The sequence below is a fragment of the Pan paniscus genome, chromosome 15 (genome assembly GCF_029289425.2).
Source record: "Pan paniscus chromosome 15, NHGRI_mPanPan1-v2.0_pri, whole genome shotgun sequence".
Taxonomy (NCBI): domain Eukaryota; kingdom Metazoa; phylum Chordata; class Mammalia; order Primates; family Hominidae; genus Pan; species Pan paniscus.
The window spans coordinates 32,500,271-32,522,851 of NC_073264.2; the positions used below are offsets into that span (position 1 = coordinate 32,500,271).

Here is a 22,581-nt window from a genome sequence, read left to right on the forward strand (position 1 = left end):
GGGTGGATCACTTGAGGTCAGGAGTCTGACCTGTCTCTACTAAAAAATATCAAATTAGCCAGGCATGGTGGCGCGTGCCTCTAATCCCAGCTACTCGGGAGGCTGAGGCAGGAGAATCATTTGAACCTGGGAGGCGGAGGTTGTCGTGAGCCGAGATCACGCCACTGCACTCCAGCCTGGGCAACAAGAGTGAAACTCTGTCTCAAAAAATAATAATAATAATAATATTTTTTATTTAACCCAATATATCCAGGCATCATCATTTCAACATGAAATCAATATAGAAAATTACTGATATATATTATAGTCTTTTATGTATAGTCTTTAAAAATGCATGTATACTTTATACTTATAACGCATCTCTATTTGGAGTGGCCACATTTGAAGTGTTCAATAGACTTATTTGGCTACCATATTGGACAGTGCAGGTTTAGAAAGTGACATCTGTATGGCAAGCTAAAGAACTACAAGTAATTTAGCAAAAGCTCATAATAATACTCTAACACTATTTGTCTTTTTCATTATCATTCTCATGAGTCTAGGGTAGCATTTTCCAGAAGCTAAGCATGATGTGATACTGTACAAGACTGAATGCAAAAGCAGACAGGAGGATCCAGCTGTCTACTGTAAAAACAGAGTGTTCTTAAGAGACTTGCAAAAATGCCTAACAATTCCAGTCTTCTCACTTTGTTTATTTAAAAAGGTTATTTTTCATTAACCTGTTATGTATAACATGTAATTAATTTATTTTAAGATAAATAAATACTTTAAATTTATCAGTTTCAGTATCTAATATGGTAAATAAATAGACAAAACCTATATGAACAAAAGCTCTTTGGGTATCCTCAATTATTTAAGACTTGTAAGGGGATCCTGAGACAAAAAATTTGAGAACTGCTGACCTAAAGCAGCAAAAATCATAAAAAGAATGAAGCAGAAATCATTAAAAAAAAAAAAAAAAAACAAGAAAAGAAAAAAGAATCAGGGGCCAGTCACAGTGACTCAAGCCTGTAATCCCAGCAGCACTTTGGGAAGCCGAGGCAGGTAGATCACCTGAGGTCAGGAGTTCGAGACCAGCCTGGCCAACATGGTGAAACCCCATCTCTACTAAAAATACAAAAAATTAGCCGCGCATGGTGGCACGCGCCTGTAGTCCCACCTACTCAGGAGGCTAAGGCAGGAGAATCGCTTGAACCCAGGAGGCAGAGGTTGCAGTGAGCTGAGACTGCACCACTGCACTCCAGCCTGGGAGACAGAGCAAGACTATCTCTCAAAAAAAAAAAAAAAAAAAAAAAAATCATGTAAAATCTCAATGTATTCACCACAAATAGTTCCAATAAAGTATGGATCTAGTACTAATGCTTTTAGAGTTACATAAAGACAACAGCTTACTTTACAGGGAATATAGCAAAATAGTTAAATCCCTGGGCCCTAGAACCAAACTTCCTAATCTTCAAATTCCTAAACTTCAAGTCTTGACTCTGCTGCTCACTACTCCCAAGTATGTTCCTTAACCTCAGCATACTTGAATTTTTTTCATCTGTAACAGAGAAATGATAATATTCGGCTGGGGGTGGTGGCTGACACCTACAATCCGAGCACTTTGGGAGGCCAAGGCAGTGGGATCACAAGGTCAGGAGTTCAGGACCAGCCCGGCCAACACAGCGAAACTCCATCTCTACTAAAAATACAAAACAAATTAGCCGGGCGTGGTGGTGGGCACCTGTAGTCCCAGCTACTTGGGAGACTGAGGCAGGAGAACCGCTGGAACTGGGAGGTGGAGGTTGCAGTGAGTCAACATCGTGCCACTACACCCCAGCCTGGGAGACACAGCAACTGTCTCAAAAACAATAATAATAATAATACTACTATTCCTGGCACCAACCTATCCCATATAGGGTTGCTGTGAAGATTAAATGAGTTAATACCTTAAAGTGCTTAGAATAATGTCTAGCACTGGCAGGTGGTGTTTGTTGTTGTGGTGATTGTTACTATTATAATACAAAATGATTTGGGTAAGAACAGGGATAACCTATCTCTAAGTGACTACCAGGAACTGAAGTGCACTGAAGCAGCACATAACATAGCAATCACCTACAGTTTTCCTTCTAAGATAAGATTTCTTTTCGCAAGCCCCATGGAACCTCCTTTGGTGCCACAAGGGTTGTGATTTCCACTGTTCTCAACTACTCTCAATAAAGTAAGACTGAAGATAGGAAGAATTTTTTTTTTTTAGAAATTTTTTTTTTTTAGTAAATACATTTTTCAGTCTCTAAGTGATGTTTAAATGAGCCAATACTCATCCCTGAGAGGTCTGAGAAAAACAAGTAATGAGCCAATAAGTAATACTTACCTTTACACACTGTTCAGCTAAGTCTCTGCTAGTCCTGTTGTTAAGTTCAACTACAACCAAACGATTACAAAGTGCTTTTATAGCTCCATCTACCCCAACAATCCTTCGGGTACATTCTGCAGATACATCCAGGTAGTATGTTATGGCACGGGCTGTCACCTCTAATACATTGTCTGGAGCACTTTCATCAAGAAAAATTTTGCAAAGGGCTGGTAAGAAAGTGCGAGGAGGACATCTGTAGTGAAAGAAATCATATTACATCTAGGGTTATTAAATTCTTAACAGCAAAATATTAACAAAATAATAGAAAATAAAAAGTTATAATGTAACACACTGTGCTCAATACTGTGTCTGAATGTTTATTAGGTAATATTTCTCACATTGTTTTTGCTTCCATAACAATACTCACATGCTAATTTCATCGCTGCTGAGAAGACCAAGGTGTAAATGGTTTAAAACAGCAGCATTAACTTGAAAGCATGTTTAAAAAAAAAAAAATGGCCAGGCATGGTGGCCCATGCCTATAATCCCAGCACTTTGGGAGGCCGAGGCGGGCAGATCACCTGAGGTCAGGAGTTCAAGACCAGCCTGCCCAACATGGCGAAACCCCATCTGTACTAAAAATGCAAAAAATCAGCCGGGCGTGGTGACAGGCACCTGTAGTCCCAGCTACTCAGGAGGCTGAGGCAGGAGAATCACTTCCGGGAGATGGAGGTTGCAGTGAGCCGAGATTACGCCACTGTACTCCAGCCTGGGCAACGAGAGCAAAACAAACTCTGTTTCAAAGAAAAAAAAAAAAAAAAAATTCAGCGCTCACCTCAAACATGAACTGCTCTATGAAACCCTCCTTAAGCTCCCAAATACTTAAGTGGTACTTTCATGTTCCTTAACCCTCATAAAAGCAGCACATACACTGTTTAATGTATCACTTTATTTCCTTATTCACTTAAAATCCCAGAAGGCCAGGAACACTGCTCAATTCATATTTTTCAGAAAGAAGCATTGATTTGGGGTCTAAAAGACTGGGGTGAAAAAAAGAACAGCAACTGTGTGACTTTTCTGCGTCTGTTTCCTTACTTATAAAGCATAAGTAATAGCTAAATAACACCTACTTTAGGTCGGGCACAGTGGCTCATGCCTGTAATCCTTGCACTTTGGGAGGCCAAGGCAGGCAGATCACTTGAGGTCAGGAGTTCAAGAACAGACTGGCCAACACAGTAAAACCCCGTCTCTACTAAAAATACAAAAATTAGCTGGGCATGGTGGCACATGCCTGTAGTCCCAGCTACTTGGGAGGCTGAGGCAGGAAAATCACTCAAGCCCAGGACAGGGAGGTTGAAGTGAGCTGATATTGCGCCACTGCACTCCAGCCTGGGTGACAGAGCAAGACTACATCTCAAAATAAATACATGAAATAAAATAAAATAAAACAAAATAAAATAAATAATAATACTTTATATGGTTATGAAGATTAAATGAAATCATACACATTAAAAACAGCTCAGTGCCTAGCATATTAAACTAAACTTTAGCCCCCATCCTCTCCCTTTAACAGTCTAATGCTTATTACACAAACCTGTCCAAGATAGTTCCATCAAAAACAGAATTTTTGAGATATCATTAATACTCCCTATATTTTATCAACACTTAAAATATGAAAAGATCATAATTTACATTTAGTAGAAATCTCAGCTATGTGACATCAAATACATTATTCTAGTTTCTCTAGACAGACTAAACTACAGCTACAGACAACACAAAGGGTAATACCCTCAACATTTTAATGGAATAATTTATCTTCCTATTCTTAGTGTATGCAAGTGAGTACTTCCCATACCTTTAGTAGCCTTTAAGAAATATCTGTATGAGGCCAGGCCCGGTGACTCACGCCTGTAATCCTTGCACTTTGGGAGGCTGAGGCAGGTGGATCACCTGAGGTCAGGAGTTCAAGACCAGCCTGGCCAACATGATGAAATCCCGTCTCTACTAAAAATACAAAATAATTAGCTGGGTATAGTGGCAAGCACCTGTAATCCCAGCTACTCAGGAGGCTAAGGCAGGAGAATTGCTTGAACCTGGGAGGTGGAGGTTGCAGTGAGCTGAGATCATGCCACTGCCTGGGCAACAAGAGCAAAACTCCGTCTTAAAAAAAAAAAATCTGTATGAATGTATATCTAATTCTATGGTTTAATATCCGCTTAGATGATTCTTAACTTAAAGGGTCCAGAAGAAAGAATACTGTTAAAAAAATTTTAGGGCCCGTATGGTGGCTCACACTTGCAGTCTCAGCACTTTGGGAGGCTGAGGCAGTTCAAGATCAGCTTGGCAACATGGCAAGACTCACTATTAAAAAAATACATAAAAATAAAAAAATTTTAGAAGACATCTTTCATGCAATGACTGAGTAATCATTGATTAAACACAGGTTTTTGTTTGTTTTTTGATAGTCTCGTTCTGTTGACCAGTGCAGTGGCATAATCTTGGCTCACTGCAGCCTCTGTCTCCCATGTTCAAGCAATTCTTGTGCCTCAACCTCCAGGGTAGCTAGGATTACAGGCACACGCCACCACACCCAGCTAATTTTTGTATTTTTACTAGAGATGGGGTTTCACCATGTTGGCCAGGCTGGTATTGAACTCCTGGCCTCAAGTGATCTACCCACCTCAACCTCCAAAAGTGCTGGGATTACAGGCATGAGCCACTCCACCCAGCCAGAGGTGTTTTTTATTAGCCAGCAACACTGGCAACCTATGACATATAGTCATTTGTAATATTTCTAAGTCAGGAATTAAATGCCTTGAGGCTAGGTTGTAAGAGCTAGTCCAGCAGTCCTCAGGTAAGGTCACAAAACTGCCTAGCATATCAGAATCTTAAGCCTTGTTAGAGCATACTACATATGCTCTATATATGCATATGTAGTAGATGCAAGAAATGAAAAGAGACTGTTAAAGTGTTAATACTAAAGAAAAAACACAGTCTAAAAGAGTAATGTGTTTTCTTTAGAAAATAGTAGTTTTTGAATAAAGAATAAAATGAAGTTGATAGTCCAAGTATCAAATGACAAAAATAGATTTACCATATGCTTTATAGTAATACAATTATTCATCCATTTTTCTTACCCAGGGTAAAAACTGTACATCAAAAAAAAATAAAATTTAAGAGCAATGCTTAGTATAAACTTAATACATTTCATGGGGGAATGTAGTATTTGCTAATTTGGGGAATAATAGTTCCTGCTGTGTTCCCTAAAATGCGATGCATTTCCTGAACAAGTATAGTTAAAGAGCCAGTTTAGGCTGGGTGCAGTGGATCACTCTGTAATCCCATCACTTAGGGAAGCCAAGATGCTCCCATCTTGAGTGCTTGAGTCCAGGAGTTCAAGAACAGCCTGGGCATCACAAGGAGACTTCATCTCTACAAAAAATGAAAAACCAAGCCAGGCTGGTAGTGTGCACCTGTGGTCCCAGCTACTCGGGAGGCTGAGGCAGGAAGCTCACGTGAATCCAGGAGATCAAGGCTACAGTGAGCCATGATGGCACCTGTGCATTCCAGCCTGGGTGACAGAGCAAGACCCTGTCTCAAAAGAAAAAACAACAACAACAACAACAAAAAAACAGAGCCAGTTTCAAAAAGGTCAAAACCCAGAAAGCTCTAACCTCATAGGGTCTCAGATTTTAATTGTGATCAACTGTGTTCCTAAGAAATATCTGTTGTGCCTTGGCTATTGGACAGAAAAACCAATTTGTTTTTTTAGCTGTTGAGTTACTTTTTCAACAGTAACAAGGTATCCGGGGCATATTCCTACATACGTAAAATGCACTTTTTTTTATATCAAGGTTTCAAGGAAAATCAAAGAATGTCTTTTTCTTTTTTTTTTTTTTTGACAGTCTCGCTCTGTCACCCAGGCTGGAGTGCAGTGACACCATTTCGGCTCACTGCAACCTCCGCTTCCTGGGGTCAAGTAATTCTCCTGCCTCAGCCTCCTGAGTAGTTGGGACTACAGGCACCTAACACATGCCCGGCTAATTTTTGTATTTTTAGTAGAGAATGGGGTTTCACCATGTTGGCCAGGCTGATCTAGAACTTCTGCCCTCAAATGATCTACCCATCTAGGCCTCCCAAAGTGCTGGGGTTACAGACGTGAGCCACTGCGCCCAGCCTTTTTTTTTTTTCAGACAGGGTCTTGCTCTGTCGCCCAGGCTGGAGTGCAGTGGTGTAATCATGGCTTACTGCAGCCTCAACCTTCTAGGCTCGACCTTCCTCCCACCTCAGCCTCCCAAGTAGCTGGGACCACAGGTGTATGCCAACACGCTGAGCTAGTTTTTAAAAATTTTTTTGTAGAGATGCAGTTTTGCCATGTTGCCCAGGCTGGTCTCGAACTCCTGAGCTCAAGCAATCTGTCCACCTCAGCCTCCCAAAGTGCTGGGATTACAGGCATGAGCCACTGTGTCCAGCCAATATTCCTATTAAGCTAGTTACACGATGAGATTTTTCTTTCTGTGAGTTTTGCTAATAAAAACTCACATTACTGGCCAGGCGCAATGGCTCACGCCTGTAATCCCAGCACTTTGGGAGGCCGAGGCGGGCAGATCACTTGAGCTAAGGAGTTCGAGCCCAGCCTGGCCAACATGGTGAAGTCTCATCTCTACTAAGAATATAAAAATTAGCCAGCATGGTGGTGTGCGCCTGTAGTCCCAGCTACTTGAGAGGCTGAGGCAGAAGAATGGCATGAACCCGGGAGGCAGAGCTTGCAGTGAGCCAAGATCAAGACACTGCACTCCAGCCTGGGCAACAGAGTGAAACTCTGTCTCAGAAATTAATAATTTAAAAAAAAAAAAACTCACATTACTATAAGCTACTATTATGAATACATTAATTGCCAATGCAAAAGGAAATCAGCTGGATTAGGCAGACTCCTTTCATTTACATGGTATTTCCTGTAATACAGCCACTGATTTACGGCAAATACAGCCAAATTCTTGAAAATTATCTCTTTAATACGAAAACTTAACTAAAATTTACTTTACACACAAAAAAGGTAAAAAAAATCCCAGATTCCTAAAAATAAAGCAAGAAATTTGATGTAAAATTCAGTAACCCTCTAGCAATCAGTATGTGAAAACATACACATTAAAAAAATAAATTATATAGAATTTGTTATATTTTATTTAAAATATACATAAATATAATTATACTGTATTTATGTGAAATGTATTAGCAAAAAGGTTTACATGAGTAACAAATTTTTGAAAGTTAACTCAAAGTTAATATACTTGGATACCTCTCATGCTAACAATACTTACCTAACAGAACAGGTAAATTTGCTCTAAAGTTTATTCTGTTATAAATTCAGTTGCTCATAAGTGAGGTTTTAAAAATAACAGGTTTTTTTCTTAAGGGATTCAAGTGTATATTATTTCCTCTTTATCTGTTAATTTATAATAGACTAGCATAGCAAATAAAATTTGCAACACATGAAATTATAGTGTATGAAACTCAAGATGGGTCAAAATTATCTGAAGTGAACAATGTTAACTCAAATTCAGATAATTCAGTCTTCAGAGAAGAGAAATTCTGCTGAACTCAGTGGAGGGCCTTTTAAGTCAAAAACTATTCCAATAATTTTGTGTCATCACTACTCAACTTAAAACTTATGAGAATTCTTGAAATAGTAAAATTTTGTCTTTTTTTTTTTTTTTTTTAAGACAGGGTCCCACTCTGTCACCCAAGCTAAAGTGCAGTGGCGATCTTGGCTCACTGTATCCTTGTCCTCCCAGGCTCAAGCAATCCTCTCAAATCAGCCTCCCAAGTAGCTGGGACCACATGCATGCACCACCATATCCAGTTAATTTTTTGATTTTTGGTAGAGACAAGTTCTTGCTATGTTGCCCAGGCTAGTCTTGAACTCCTGGGCTCCAGCAATCTTCCCATCTCGGACTCCTAAAGTGCTGGGATTACAGGTGTGAGCCACCACACCTTGCCCAAAATAATAAAATTTTAAGTGGTTATAAAGACATATTATTCAAGTGAAAATAGATGGAATCATTATCTTACACATAATTCTAAAAACTTTTCTTTAAAACAACTTTAAAACACTATTAGAAGATTCCTAACAAAAGTACTCAATTAAAATACAGGTTAAGCCATGCACAGTAGCTCACTGCTGTAATCCTAGCTACTCAGAAGGCTGAGGCAGGATGATCACTTGAGCCCAGGATTTCTAGACCAGCCTAGGCAAGATAGTGAGACCCGTCTCTAAAAAAAAGATTAAAAAATTAGCCAGCTGGGTGCAGTGGCTCACACCTGTAATCCCAGCACTTTGGGAGGCCGAGCCAGGTGGATCTCTTGAGCTCCTAAGAGTTTGAGACCAGGCTGGACAACAAAGTGAGACCCTGTCACTACAAAAAATACAAAAAGCCAGGCATGGAGGCGTGCACCTGTGGTCCCAGCTACTCGGGAGGCTGAGGTGGGAGGATGGCTTGAGTCTGAGAGGCACAGGTTGCAGTGAGCCAAGATCACGCCACTGCACTCTAGCCTGGGTAAGCCACACCCTGTCTCAAAAAAAAATTAGCTGGCATAGTGGCGCATGCCTGCAGTCGCAGCTATTTGGGAGGCTGAGGCAAGAGGATCACTTGAGCCCAGGAGTTCAAGGCTGCAGTGAGCCATGATCACACACAATGCACTTTAGCCTGGGCAACAGAGTAAGATTCTCTTTAAAAATATATGTATACACAGACATACACATACACATACATATGCATATAGGTTAACAGTATTTATTCACAACTGAAAAGCCAATTACAAAATCTCAAAAATCTAACTATAAATCAAGCAAAGACATTGGGAAGAAAACACCAACATTAATTACTGAATTCTAAAAAATACAGATAGTTGAGAGAATTGTATTACCTGAAAGTTCACATTGAAACTAAAACAAATAACAAGTGTCATTTCCTAATAGATACTTGGCTGGATATTCTGCTTTAATACAGCCATTGTAATTTAAACAGATAAGATTTAAAAACTGATGCTTCTGGCCGGGCGCGGTGGCTCACGCCTGTAATACCAGCATTTTGGGAGGCCAAGGAGGACGGATCATGAGGTCAGGAGATCGAGACCATCCTGGCTAACACGGTGAAACCCCATCTCCACTAAAAATACAAAAAATTAGCTGGGTGTGGTGGCAGGCGCCTGTAGTTCCAGCTACTTGGGAGGCTGAGGCAGAATGGTGTGAACCTAGGAGGCGAAGCTTGCAGTGAGCCGAGATCGCACCACTGCACTCTAGCCTGGGCGACAAAGAGAGACTCGGTCTCAAAACAGAAAAAAAAAAAAACTGATGCTTCCACTGTTAGGGAATTTCATAGCATCATTTTCAGAGAAACCCTGTGTTGACAGATAATTCAACTTGAGGCCAGGCATGGTGGCTGATGCCTGTAATCCCAGCACTTTGGGAGGCTGATGTGGGCAGGTCACTTGAGCCCAGGAGTTCGAGACCATCCTGGGCAACATGGTAAAACCTGGTCTCTACAAAAAACACAAAATTTAGCAGGTGTGGGGACACGTGCCTGAGGTCCCAGCTACTCAGGAGGCTGAGATGGGAAGATCACATGAGCCCAGGGAGGTCCAGGCTGCAGTGAGCCATAATTGTACATTGTACTCCAGCCTGGGCAACAAAGTGAGACCCTGTTTAAAAAAAAAAAGAAGATAATTCAACTTGACCTTTGTGGTTATTGGACAAGCACTCGACTACCTTCTATGAGCAAAACTCTCAAATCCCTTGCCCCATTTCTGGCTAAATGAACGACCCCCCACATTCCCTAGGTCTGAATCTATGTCAACAGGGATTGACAAAGAAAAAATATTCACATTATCAGGAAATTTGACCTCGCTATAAATTTACGATCACCAACCTTAAATGAGCACAATACCTAATAATTCTGCTACATTTCTTTCACGGTCTGGAATGAGTATTTTCTTCAATTTTCTCTCGATTTATGACTCCCCTGGTTTTCCACTCTAGCTTCCTCGTCATCTTTCCTATCTCTTTAATTACCTTTTTAATGGATTTCATCCATTCTCTTAGTTCATACACCACAAATATAAATCTCATCCACATATCACAAAAACTCCCTAAGTATTTTCTCCACCCTAGACTGACTCAATATCACTATCTCCATCTAGAAATATCACAGGCATCTTAAAATGAGTATATTCAAAACAAAACTCCTGATGTGTGCCTCTATTCCCAAATCTCCATCATAGTAAATGTCAACCATCCAGAAAGCCAAAAAGCTGAGAATCATTCTTGATTTCCCCCCATTTCACACCCAACCCATCAGTTAAATCCCACCAATTAGGCCAGGCGTGGTGGCTCACACTTGTAATCCCAGCACTTTGGGAGGCCGAGCCGGGTGGATCACCTGAGGTCAGGAGTACGTGACCAGCCTGACCAACATGGTGAAACCCCATCTCTACTAAAAATACAAAAATTAGACAGGCATGGTGGCACGTGTCCGTTATCCCAGCTACTGGGGAGGCTGAGGCATGAGAACTGCCTGAACCCAGGAGGCAGAGGTTGCAGTGAGCTGACATCACGCCACTGCACTCCAGCCTGGGCAACAAGAACGAAACTCGGTCTCAAAAAAAAAAAAAAAAAAAAATCCCACCAATTAAGCCCTCCAAAATATATCCTATGAGCCAGGCACAGTGGCTCATGTCTGTAATCCTAGCACTTTGGGAGGCTGAGGTGGGCAGATCACTTGAGGCAAATTCGAGACCAGCCTGGCCAACATGCGAAACCCCATCTCTATTAAAAATACAAAAATCAGCCGGACGTGGTGGCACATGCCTGTAATCCCAGCTACTCGGGAGGCTGAGGCAGGAGAATCACTTGAACCTGGGAGGTGGAGGTTGCAGTGAGCCGAGATCGCACTACTGCACTCCAGCCTAGGCGAAAGAGCGAGAGAGACTCTGTCTCCAAAAAAAAAAAAAAAAAAAACCCAAAAAACAGGCCTGGCATGGTGGCTCATGCCTGTAATCCCAGCACTTTGGGAGGCCAACGTGGGCAGATCACCTGGCTTACAGAGTTCGAGACCAGCCTGGCCAATGTGGCAAAACCTCGTCTCTACTAAAAAACACAAAAAATCAAATTAGCAAGGGGCAGTGGCTTGTGCCTGTAGTCCCAATTCCCTGGGAGGCTGAGGCAGGAGAATTGCTTGAACCCTGGAGGTGGAAGGGGCAGTGAGCCGAGATCACGCCACTGCATTTCAGCCTGGACGACAGAGTGAGACTTTCTCAAAAATAAAATAAAAGTAAATTAAATTAAAATAACCTCTAATCTAAGCCAACTTCAAAGTCTGGTTTGCACTACTGAAATAACCTCTTATACATCTACATAAGAGCTATGTCCAGCACTGGCACTGAGGAGCAGCCTATCTGGAAAGAAGAGATCATTCTGGTATAGGATATTACAGCATGAGCAAAGTGAACAGGACATTTGTGCAATGGAATGTCCCAGTGATGGGCAATTGATACATACAGAAGAATTGATCAAATAAATATATGAAGGATAATGGGAAGGATAATGTTTCTCACTGAAGGAAAAGAGAACTGAAAATACAGAAAGAGAAAACTAGCATGAGCCCTGTGGTGTTAGATTAGAACTAGAGATACTTGTACGAACTCATGGTTTTTTGTGTTTCTTTGTTGTTGTTGATTTTTGAAACGGAGTCTCACTCTATCACCGGAGTGCAGTGGCACAATCTCATCTCACTGCCTTCTGGGTTCAAGCAACTCTCCTGCCTCAGCCTCCCAAGGAGATGGGACTACAGGCGCAAGCCACTGGGCCTGGCTAATTTTATTTTTGTATTTTTTAGTAGAGACGGGGTTTCACCATGTTGGCCAGGCTGGTCTCAAACTCCAGACCTCAGGTGATCTGCCCACCTTGGCCTCCCAAAGAGATGGTATTACAGGCGTGAGTCACCACACCTGGCCTGAACACATGAGTTTCAAAATATAGAGACAGCTGTAGTTAGATAGATAGATAGATAGATAGATAGATAGATAGATAGATAGATAGATAAAAAGCTAATGTGTGTGCTGTTCCATCTGTCTAAAATCCTTTTCCCCTAACTCTTTCCAAAGCTAGCTCTTTGTTATTCTTCCTTTTTTTTTTTTTTTGAGACAGAGTCTTGCTCTGTCGCCCAGGCTGGAGTGCAGTGACACGATCTCAGCTCACTTCAACCTCTGCCTCCTGCGTTCAAGTGATTCTCTTGCCTCAGCCTCCCAAGTAGCTGGGATTACAGGCGCCTGCCACCACACCTGGCTAATTTTTATATTTTTAGTAGAGACGAGGTTTCACCATATTGGCCAGGGTGGTCTCAATCTCCTGACCTTGTGATACACCCGCCACGGCCTCCCAAGGTACTGGGATTACAGGCGTGAGAAACCGTGCCCGGCCTTGTTATTCTTCCTATCTCAGCCTAAATGTCACCTCCTAGACTTTTAGACTACCTTCCCTAACTACCCCAAACAGGCCTGTTTTTTCTCTTAACTTTACAATTTACATTTTATTTCTTCTTATCCATTGTAACTCTCTCCTAAAAGCTCCTCAGGACTAGGGATTTATTTCATACAGCACACAGCAGAGTTTCCTGCACAGAAGTGACACTAGGCTTTTACATGCTGAATAACTTTTTTCTGCATCCAGAATGAGAAGCCAAATGAAAAGAATTCCTTCAGCTCCCTTAATGAACTCCACCACACATGCCCAGTCCCTCACAAACATACCCCCATCCCTCCACACACAACTTCATCCTGGCCCAATTCCCACAGGGTCACCCACCTCACTCTACCCACCTGCCCCCAACTTTCCCACAACACAAACAACTGAATCCACTTCCATCTCTCATGGAAATGTCAACTCTAGCAAAATGTCAACTCTAGCCTCTAGCCCAAACTGCTCTTCTAAATAACAGAACTGCAGACACAACTGCCTCCCCTACTCATCTACTGCCACCTGGATATGTTTCAGGAGCCTTCAAACATAACTTGCCCAAAACTAAAAGACGCTTCTCTACCAAAAGCCATATTACTCATATCCTCTAACCTACCATATGCCTAGTCACTCAAGTAAAATTCATAAAAGTTTTCCAGAACTCTTGTTTCTAAAATACAAAATCTAAGACTTAATCTTGTTGGTTCTACCTCCTAACTCGGTTTAGTATCTGTCCTTAGAATTCCAACCCTCCTCACTTCTTTTTTGTATTACTACCACAGCTTCCTAACCAGAATCTCTCACTAGATTCTCCAGTCCATTCACCATTCTATTACCTATTACCAAAGATATTTTTTTAAAACACAAATCTGTTAATTTCATATCCTTCAGTACCCTGAGGATAAAATCCAAATGCATCAGCCAGGCACAGTGGCTCACACCATTAATCCCAGCACTTTGGGAGGCCAAGGTGGGATTGCTTGAGCCCAGGAGTTCAAGACCAGCCTGGGCAACATAGCGAGATCCCATCTCTACAAAAATTTTAAATAATTAGCTGGGCGTGGTGGTGTACGCCTGTAGTCCCAGCTACCGGATGGGGGTTAGAGGGCTGAGGTAGGAGGATCACTCGAGCCCAGGAGGTAGAGGCTGCAGTGAGCTGCATTCCAGCCTGGATGAGAGTGAGACCCTGTCTTAGAAAAGATGCTTGAGGAATTACATGATAAGGCAGCTAGTATTTTCCAATGATGTCCACAACATTATCTACCTCCCACCCCACATAATCTTTTTTAAAATGTGACTTTGATAGTCTTCCCTATGAGAGGGCCTGAGTTCTTTCCTCTTGAATCCGAGCAGGCTTATGATTATAGTGAAAGTGACCACTGTGTGACTTCAAATGCTAACTCAATGAACAAAAGATGATACAGCTTCTGCTGCATTCTTTTGGGACTCATGCTCTTAGAACCCAGTCACCATCCTGTGAGGAAGCCTAAGCAGCCACATTGAGAGTCCACATGTAGGTGTTTCAACTAAAAAATCTAGGCAAGGTCCCAGCTAGAAGCCAGGCTCGACCACATGCAACAGAACAAATCATCTGGTGATTCTAGTGCCTAAGTGTCAAGTCACTTCCCATCTTTGAGATTTCCTAGCTGAGGTCCCAGATATCGCAGAATAGAGACAAGCCATCTCCACTCTACCCTTTCCAGTTTTCAAAATCCAGATAATCTGTTAGCATAATTCTTGTTTAATACTACTAACTTTGGGGTGATCTGTCACACAGCAATAAGTAACTGATATAAATGATCCACAAGTATTGTGGTGCGGCTGGAAATCAGAGCCAAAGGGCAAAAGATCAGGATGAACTCACTGAGTCCAGATTGTGTCTTAGCTTTTTTCTGAGTACAAAGCAATAAAATGAAAATACCATAGAAACATATAATGTACAAAGTGAAAGTCCCCATCATTTCAACCAAAGAGGTAATACTGTATCTAAAGATTGATGAGTGTTAGTCCTTTTCTTGTTTTGTTTTGAATTCTAAGAGAGTCAGTCTTGCTCTGTAGGCCAGACTGGAGTAGGATGGCACAATTACAGCTCACTGCAGCCTTAAACACCATATGCTTGGCTAACTTTTTTTTTATTTTTTGTAGAGATGGGGGTCTCGCTATGTTGCCCAGGCTGGTCTCAAACTCCTGGGCTCAAGCAATCCTCCCACCTTGGCCTCCCAAGTGTGGGGAGTCGCTGCGCCAGGCCCTATTTTTTATACATTGATTTTTTAAAGAGATAAGTTCTCTCTCTGTTGCCCAGACTGGTCTCCGACTCCTGGCCTCAAATGATCCTCCCACTTCAGCCTCCCCAAGCGCTGCGATTACAGACATGCCCCACTGCACCCCACCTTTTTTGGTTTTGTTTTTTAAGAAGACAGTGTCTCACTCTGTCACTTAGGCTGGAGTACAGCTGTGCAATCATAACTCCCTGCTACCTGGATGTTTCAGGAGCTCCAAACTCCTGGGATCAAGCAATCCTCCTGCCTCAGCCTCCCAAAGCACTGGGGTTACAGACCTGAGTCACTGCACCTGGCCTCATTTTTCCATATACTTAAACATTTTATGTTTTCGTTATTCACAAGTAGAACCATACTATAAATACTATCCCATAATTTGCTTATTTCCTTAGTATGTTGTGACCGGCCGGGTGCAGTGGCTCACACCTGTAATCCTAGCACTTTGGGAGGCCGAGGCAGGCAGATGGCTTTAGCTCAGGAGTTCCAGACCAGCCTGGGCAACATAGCAAAACCCTGTCTCTACAATAAATACAAAAATAAGCCAGGTATGGTGGCACATGCCTGTAATCCCAGCTAGTCAGGAGACTGAGGCAGGGAAAAATGGCTTAAGCCTGGGAGGTCGAGGCTGCAGTGAGCCAAGATGACACCACTGCACTCCAGCCTGGGCTGGAGATGGGGTTTCTCCGTATGGACCAGACCCTGTCTCAAAAAAAAAAAAAAAAAAAAAATTACTAACCGATTGAAATACATATATAACATCAAACTTTGTAGGATACAACTAAAGTAGTATATAAAGAGAAATTTATGGCATTAAATGCTTCAGGCCTCAAACCCCAGCTTTCAAAAATCAAACCCCAGCTTTCACTTAAGAAAACAGAGAAGGGCAGGCGTGGTGGCTCACGCATGTAATCCCAGCACTTTGGGAGGTCGAGGCAGGCGGATCACCTGAGGTTGGGAGTTAGAGACCAGCCTGACCAACATGGAGAAACCCCGTCTCTGCTAAAAATACAAAAAAAAAAAAAAAAAATTAGCCAGATGTGGTGGTGCATGCCTGTAATCCCAGCTACTCAGGAAGCTGAGGTAGCAGAATCGATTGAACCCGGGAGGCAGAGGTTGCAGTGAGCCGAGATCACACCATTGCACTCCAGCCTGGGCAACAAAAGCAAAACTCCATCTCAAAAAAAAAAAGAAAGAAAGAAAAACAGAGAAAAAGGCCAGGTGTGGTGGCTCACGCCTGTAATCCCAGCACTTTGGACACTGAGGCAGGTGGATCACCTGTGGTAGGTGGATCACCTCAGGTCAGGAGTTCAAGATCAGCCTGGACAAGTTGGTGAAATCCCATCTCTACTAAAAATACAAAAATTAGCCGGGTGTGGTCTTGAGCACCTGTAATCCGCTGAGGTAGGAGGACAATCGCTTGAACCCAGGACCTGGAGCTTGCAGTGAGCCAACATCCCTGTCACTGCACTCCAGCCTGGGTGACAGAGCGAGACTCTGTCTCAAAAAAAAAAAAAAAAAAAAAAAAGAAAACAGAGGAAAAAAGAGCAAATTAAACCCAAAACCAAAGCAGAAAGCAATAATAAAGAACAGAAATCAATAAAACTTTAAACAGAAAAATAGGGAAAATGAATGAAGTCAAAAGCTGGTTCTTGGAAAAGGTTCTTAGACAATGGCTAAATCTCTAGTCAGATTAACCAAAATAAAAAGGATAAAAATAACCAGTATCAGGATGAAAAAGGGGTTTATCACTGAAGACCCTACAGATATCAAAAGGATAAAAGGGAATATCACAAACAACTCTATGCCCATAAATTTAAATTCAGATTAAACAGACAAATTCCTTACAAGACATTCTACTGGCTGGGCGTGGTGGTTCATGCCTGTAATCTCAGCACTTTGGGAGGCCAAGGCAGGCAGATCACCTGAGGTCAGGAGTTCAAGATCAGCCTGGCTAACATGGTGAAATTCCGTTTCTACTAAAAACACAAAAAATTAGCTGGGTGTGGTGACACGCGCCTGTAATCCCAGCTACTCAGGAGACCGAGGCAGGAGAATCACTTGAACCCAGGAGGCGGAGGTTGCAGTGAGCCAAGATCACACCACTGCACTCCAGCCTGGCGGCAGAGCGAGACTCCACCTCAAAAAAAAATAAAGTAAGACATGCTACCAAAACTCATGCAAGCAGCATTAGATAACCTGGATAATCCTATATCTATCACATAAACTAAATTAGTAGTAAAAACCTTCTAACATAAAAATTTATTCTCTTACGAATTGTGCTTTTGGTGCTTATCTAAAGAAATATTTGCATAACGCAAGGTCACAATGAATTTCTCCTATGTTTTCTTCTAGAAGTTTTATAGTTTTAGGTTTTACAACTAGGTCTATGATTCATCTGGGTTTTTAAAAATATATATAGTGTGAGATATGTATCAAAGTTAAACTTACTGCATATGGATATCCAATTGTTTCAGCATCACAAGAAAAACTATCCTTTTTCTACTGAACTGCCTTTGTACCTCTGTCAAAATAAGTTTTCTGTATATGTGGAAGTCTATTTCTGAACTCTATATTCTGTTCCACAGTACTATTTGTCTATGTTTATATCAATACCACATTGTCTTTATTACTGTAGCTGTATAATAAATATTGAAATATAGACTAGTGTTAGTTCCCAACTTTGTTCTTCATAAAAGTTGTTTTGGCAAGCATAAGTCCTTTGCATTTCCATATAAATTTTGAAATACGTTTTTCAATTTCTACATCTTGTTGAATTTATCTCCAAGAATTTCAGAATAAAAACTTATGGCTGGACGTGGTAGCTCACGCCTGTAATCCCAGCACTTTGGGAGGCTGCGGCAGGCAGATCACCTGAGGTCAGGAGTTTGAGACCAGCCTGGCCAACATGGTAAAATCCTGTTCCTACTAAAAATACAAAAATTAGCCGGGCATGGTGGCGGGCACCTGTAATCCCAGCAACTTGGGAGGCTGAGGCAGAAGAATCGGTTGAACCCGGGAGGTGGAGGTTGCAGTGAGCCAAGATCACGCCACTGCACTCCAGCCTGGGCAACAAGAGCAAAACTCTGTCTCAAAAAACAAATAAATAAATAAATATTTTTTAAAAGCTTATGTTCTCACATACACACAAAATCTATACACTACTGTTTATAGCAGTTTAGGTCATAATCACCAAAACATCCATGAAAAGGAATATTACTTAGCAACTAAAGAGAATGAACTATTGACACAATAGCAACACAGATGAATCTCAAATGCAATATGCTAAGTGAAAGAAATCAGACTCAAAAAACTACATATTGTATATATGATTCCATTTACATGACATTCTAGAAAAGTCAAAACTATATCAACAGAAAACAGGCCACCAAGTGCCAGGCACTGGGATGGGGAAAGGGTTTGAGTTCAAAGGGACAGCACTAGATGATGTTTCAAAGTGATGGAAATGTTCTGCATTTCAATTATAGTGGTGGTTACATGACTCATAGCAATGTACAATAATAAAAAGCTAACTTCCCCGTATGTAATTTAAACAAATTTAAGAAAAAGTTAACTATCATTCATAGAATAATCACAGCCCTCCCTGAATAATGCTAAAATGATACTTCTATGGCACAAAATTTTATATATAATTACAGTTGCTCAAAATTTTAAGCTTGCCAAGTATTTACCTCTTACATTATAGGTAGAAATTCTTCTTTTTTATTATCTTAACGTGAGTACTATATTATTAATATAATACCAATAGATTAGGAAGCCTATTTAGGAAACTTTAGGATCAATCAGTCTATACAGAACTCCTGTCAGAGTAGTCAACCACACAAGTGAGATTATGAAGAATCTTCAGATGACTCCAAATTAGGCACTGGTTTCCAAAATGCTACCTGTAAAGACATCAGAATCTTTCCCTGATGGAAGCAATAAAAAAAGGTTACATGAGGTTCCAAAGAGAAAGAATTTCCCTGGGAACTGTAATATTTTCTGTACTATAACTACCATATGCTTTTTTCAGGCTATATCACTTGAACTTGGGCCAAGATTTCAGAAGATTGGCAAAGACAAGAAAGAATATAACTGTTTTTAAAAAAAAATAAAGGGCATTATCTGTAGTAGAGATATTTTATAAAATAGTCTGTAAATCAGGCACTTCATTTTTAAAAAATGAAATATTTTAACTGAAAAACCTGAACACATCTGGTTTCTTAAAGACAATAAATAACACAACATCTTTTGATCCATTTCATATTCCATTTTTGCCTCTGCTCCCAGCCTTGACTTTCTTGGTATTGCTGAGCTAAAAATAACTCCTGGTACAGCAGCTGAAAATTGTGGTTTTCCCTTGCAAAGAAAAAGGGGGTAAAGTCCAATTATAAGATGTAATCTTGCTTTTCTCCAATTAAAATACACATACAAATTTGACTGCAATTCATTCAACACATCTATTGAATGCCTTTCTATGCCAAGTGCTATGCTAAGTGTTGGGGGTAGGACACAAAGATGAGTAAGAAAGAGTTCACTGACTCTGAAGAATTCAATCTAATGATACAGTCAATAACTATGCAAAGTACACTTACAAAGCGTTATAAAACACAATGTCATACCCATAAATAAAAATGATAAAAATCTATCTCTGATAAATTTTCCTTGTATTTTTCCTGTTGAAACTATTAACAGTGGTTTTTAACTTTTTTTTTTTTGAGACAAGGTCTCACTCTGTAGCCCAGGCTGCAGCACAGTGGTGCAATTTCGGCTCACTGCAACCTCCGCCTCCCAGGGTCAAGCAATTCTCCTGCCTCAGACTCCCAAGTAGCTGAGATTACAGGCGCATGCCACCAGACCTCTGCTAATTTTTGTATTTTTAGCAGAGATGGGGTTTCACCATATTGGCCAGACTGGTCTCGAACTCACGACATCAGGTGATCCACCCGCCCCGGGCCTGCCATAGTGCTGGGATTACAGGCATGAGCCACCGGTGGAGCCTGGCCTCTACATTTTTTTAGCTGACAGAAACTCTGGTAATCGTCACAAAAGCTCCCTGAATTTAATCACCTATGGACCCCCTGGAGTCCCAGGTAAACCTTCACAGACAGTGTTTCTCATTTCAGCACTTCTCTCTGCTGTCCACTGAAAAGAAGCACATACACAGTTGCTGTCTGTTTACAGGAATTCATTTAACTTTTTTTTTTTTTTTTGAGATGGAGTCTCACTCTGTCTCCCAGGCTGGAGTGCGGTAGTGCAATCTGGGCTCACTGCAACCTACACCTCCCAAGTTCAAGCAATTCTCGTGCCTCAGCCTCCTGAGAAGCTGGGATTACAGGAATGTGCCACCACACCCTGCTAATTTTTCTATTTTTAGTAGGGACGGGGTTTCTTCGCCATGTTGGCCAGGTTGGACTTGTACTCCGGAATTTAAGTCATCCACCTGACTCAGCCTCCCAAAGTATCGGGATTACAAGCATGAGCCACCGTGTTCAGCTCATTTATTTAACTCTTGAGGATTATACATATTTGATATATCAATGAACATTCCTTCTCCAGTAAAGGGTCAGGGCTGATCAACAAAAGTAATTCATTTCCCTATTACTCTGCCATTGGGTAGAAGAAAACAGGTCAATATAGAAAAGGCAGGTACAGGTCGGGCACAGTGGCTCACACCTGTAATCCCAGCACTTTGGGAGGCCGAGGCGGGCGGATCACGAGGTCAGAAGTTCGAGACCAGCCTGGCCTATATGGTGAAACCCTGTCTCTACTAAAAAATACAAAAATTGGCTGGGCACGGTGGTGTGCGCCTGTAGTCCCAGCTACTCAGAAGGCTAAGGCAGAAGCATTGCTTGAACCCGGGAGGCAGAGGTTACAGTGAGCCGAGATTGCGCCACTGCACTCCAGCCTGCACTCCAGCCTACACGACAGAGCAAGACTCCGTCTCAAAAAAAAAAAAAAAAGAGAAAGAAAAGGCAGGTACATTAATGGTAGAAAGTAAGGAAAGTACTTATTGATACTATATCTGCTAAAAAAAAAAAAAAAAAAAAGAATACAATACTCTTCCTCCTGCATACTAACAACAAGTTTCTCAACTCCACAAATACCTTCCATGGGCATTTTTGGCATTAGGTGGAAAACAGGTCCAATATAAGCAATCTCTTCAATTCACTCCTTCAGTATCTGGATATTAGCTATTTGTGTGCCAGGCACTATGCTTAGCAATGGGAAAACAAAGATGAGCTCGTAGTCCAGTGGAGAACTGAAAGTATAGTAAAGTGGAAGTAGTGTATACATGTGAGAATATGCAGGAGGGGTCTTTGAAGATATTTAAATTTGATCCTGTAGGTGAAGAACCCAACAGATTCTGTAAAAGGGAGTAGTACAGGCAAATCAATTTTTAAGACTATAACTCAGGGCCAGGCACTGTGGCTGGTCTCGAACTCCTGACCTCAACTGATCCACCCACCTCGGCCTCCCAAAGTGCTGGGACTGCAGATAGGCATGAGCCACCACACCCAGTCCCAGCCCTTCAACTTTTTACCATCAAACCCAAAACATGTGCATCTAACGTCTCTATCTTCTCTGTTACAACGGTAGTATACAACTTCTTTCTGCCTAAAACCAATCTCTCCACCAGTGGATCAGGGTTTTGCTACTCAAGGTGGGATTTTCTGACCAACAGTTTCTGCATAATCTAGGACCATATCAGAAATGCAGAATATCAAGCTTCATATAAGACCAACTGAATCAGAATATGCATTTTAACATGATCCCCAGGTGACTCTCATTATGCACAATAAAATTTAAGAAGCACTGCTTCTATACAAAAGCCAATTCTCTCCCAGTTTTTCAGAATCCTTACCCTAGGGATTATTCACTCTCTTTCTTATCTCTTTGACCTTTAAAAGAAAAAACCCCACACTCCTTTTCCAATTCAATTCTTCAAAAAAGTTTCCACATGTCCTCCATTTCATGTTCCACTCACTCCTCAACCCATTCAGATCTGCCCCTCACCACCACTCCACTCAGCTCTCATTAAGATCAATGACCTTGAGAATGTTGCTAAATCTAAAGGACATCTTTTCATCTAACCCCTACTTGACCTCTCACTAGTATTCAAAACAATTGCCCTTTCTCTTCTTGAATCACTTTCTTTCCTGTGTTGACATGCGCACTAATGATGCAAAAGCAATGGTGGATAAAACTGCAGGTGCTTTAACATGAATCAAGGCAGTAGCACTAACCTGTACTAGATAACTGTATTCTTCACTGCCAAGCACTGGTATTAAGAAAAAAGCCAGTTTCACTAAAGAATAAACTAGATGAAGCAAAATTATTAAATTTACTAAATCTCAACCCCTGAAGATACATCTTTTCAATATTCTACTTAAAGGAAATGGGAATTAATTATAAAGCACTGCATACGGAAGAATAATGACAAAGTACATACTTGA

At 41.3% G+C, this 22,581-nt stretch overlaps 1 protein-coding gene across 6 annotated transcripts in view; it reads right to left on the bottom strand.

Moving 5' to 3' along the window:
• HECTD1 (HECT domain E3 ubiquitin protein ligase 1) overlaps positions 1-22,581 on the bottom strand; it is a 106,031-nt gene that overhangs the window by 75,769 nt on the left and 7,681 nt on the right. For all 6 annotated transcript variants that reach the window (XM_055097451.2, XM_034937390.3, XM_055097449.2 and 3 more), the window contains exon 2: positions 2,354-2,588. In XM_055097451.2, the coding sequence (XP_054953426.1) occupies positions 2,354-2,588 (235 nt within the window). The remainder of the gene's footprint in view (positions 1-2,353; positions 2,589-22,581) is intronic.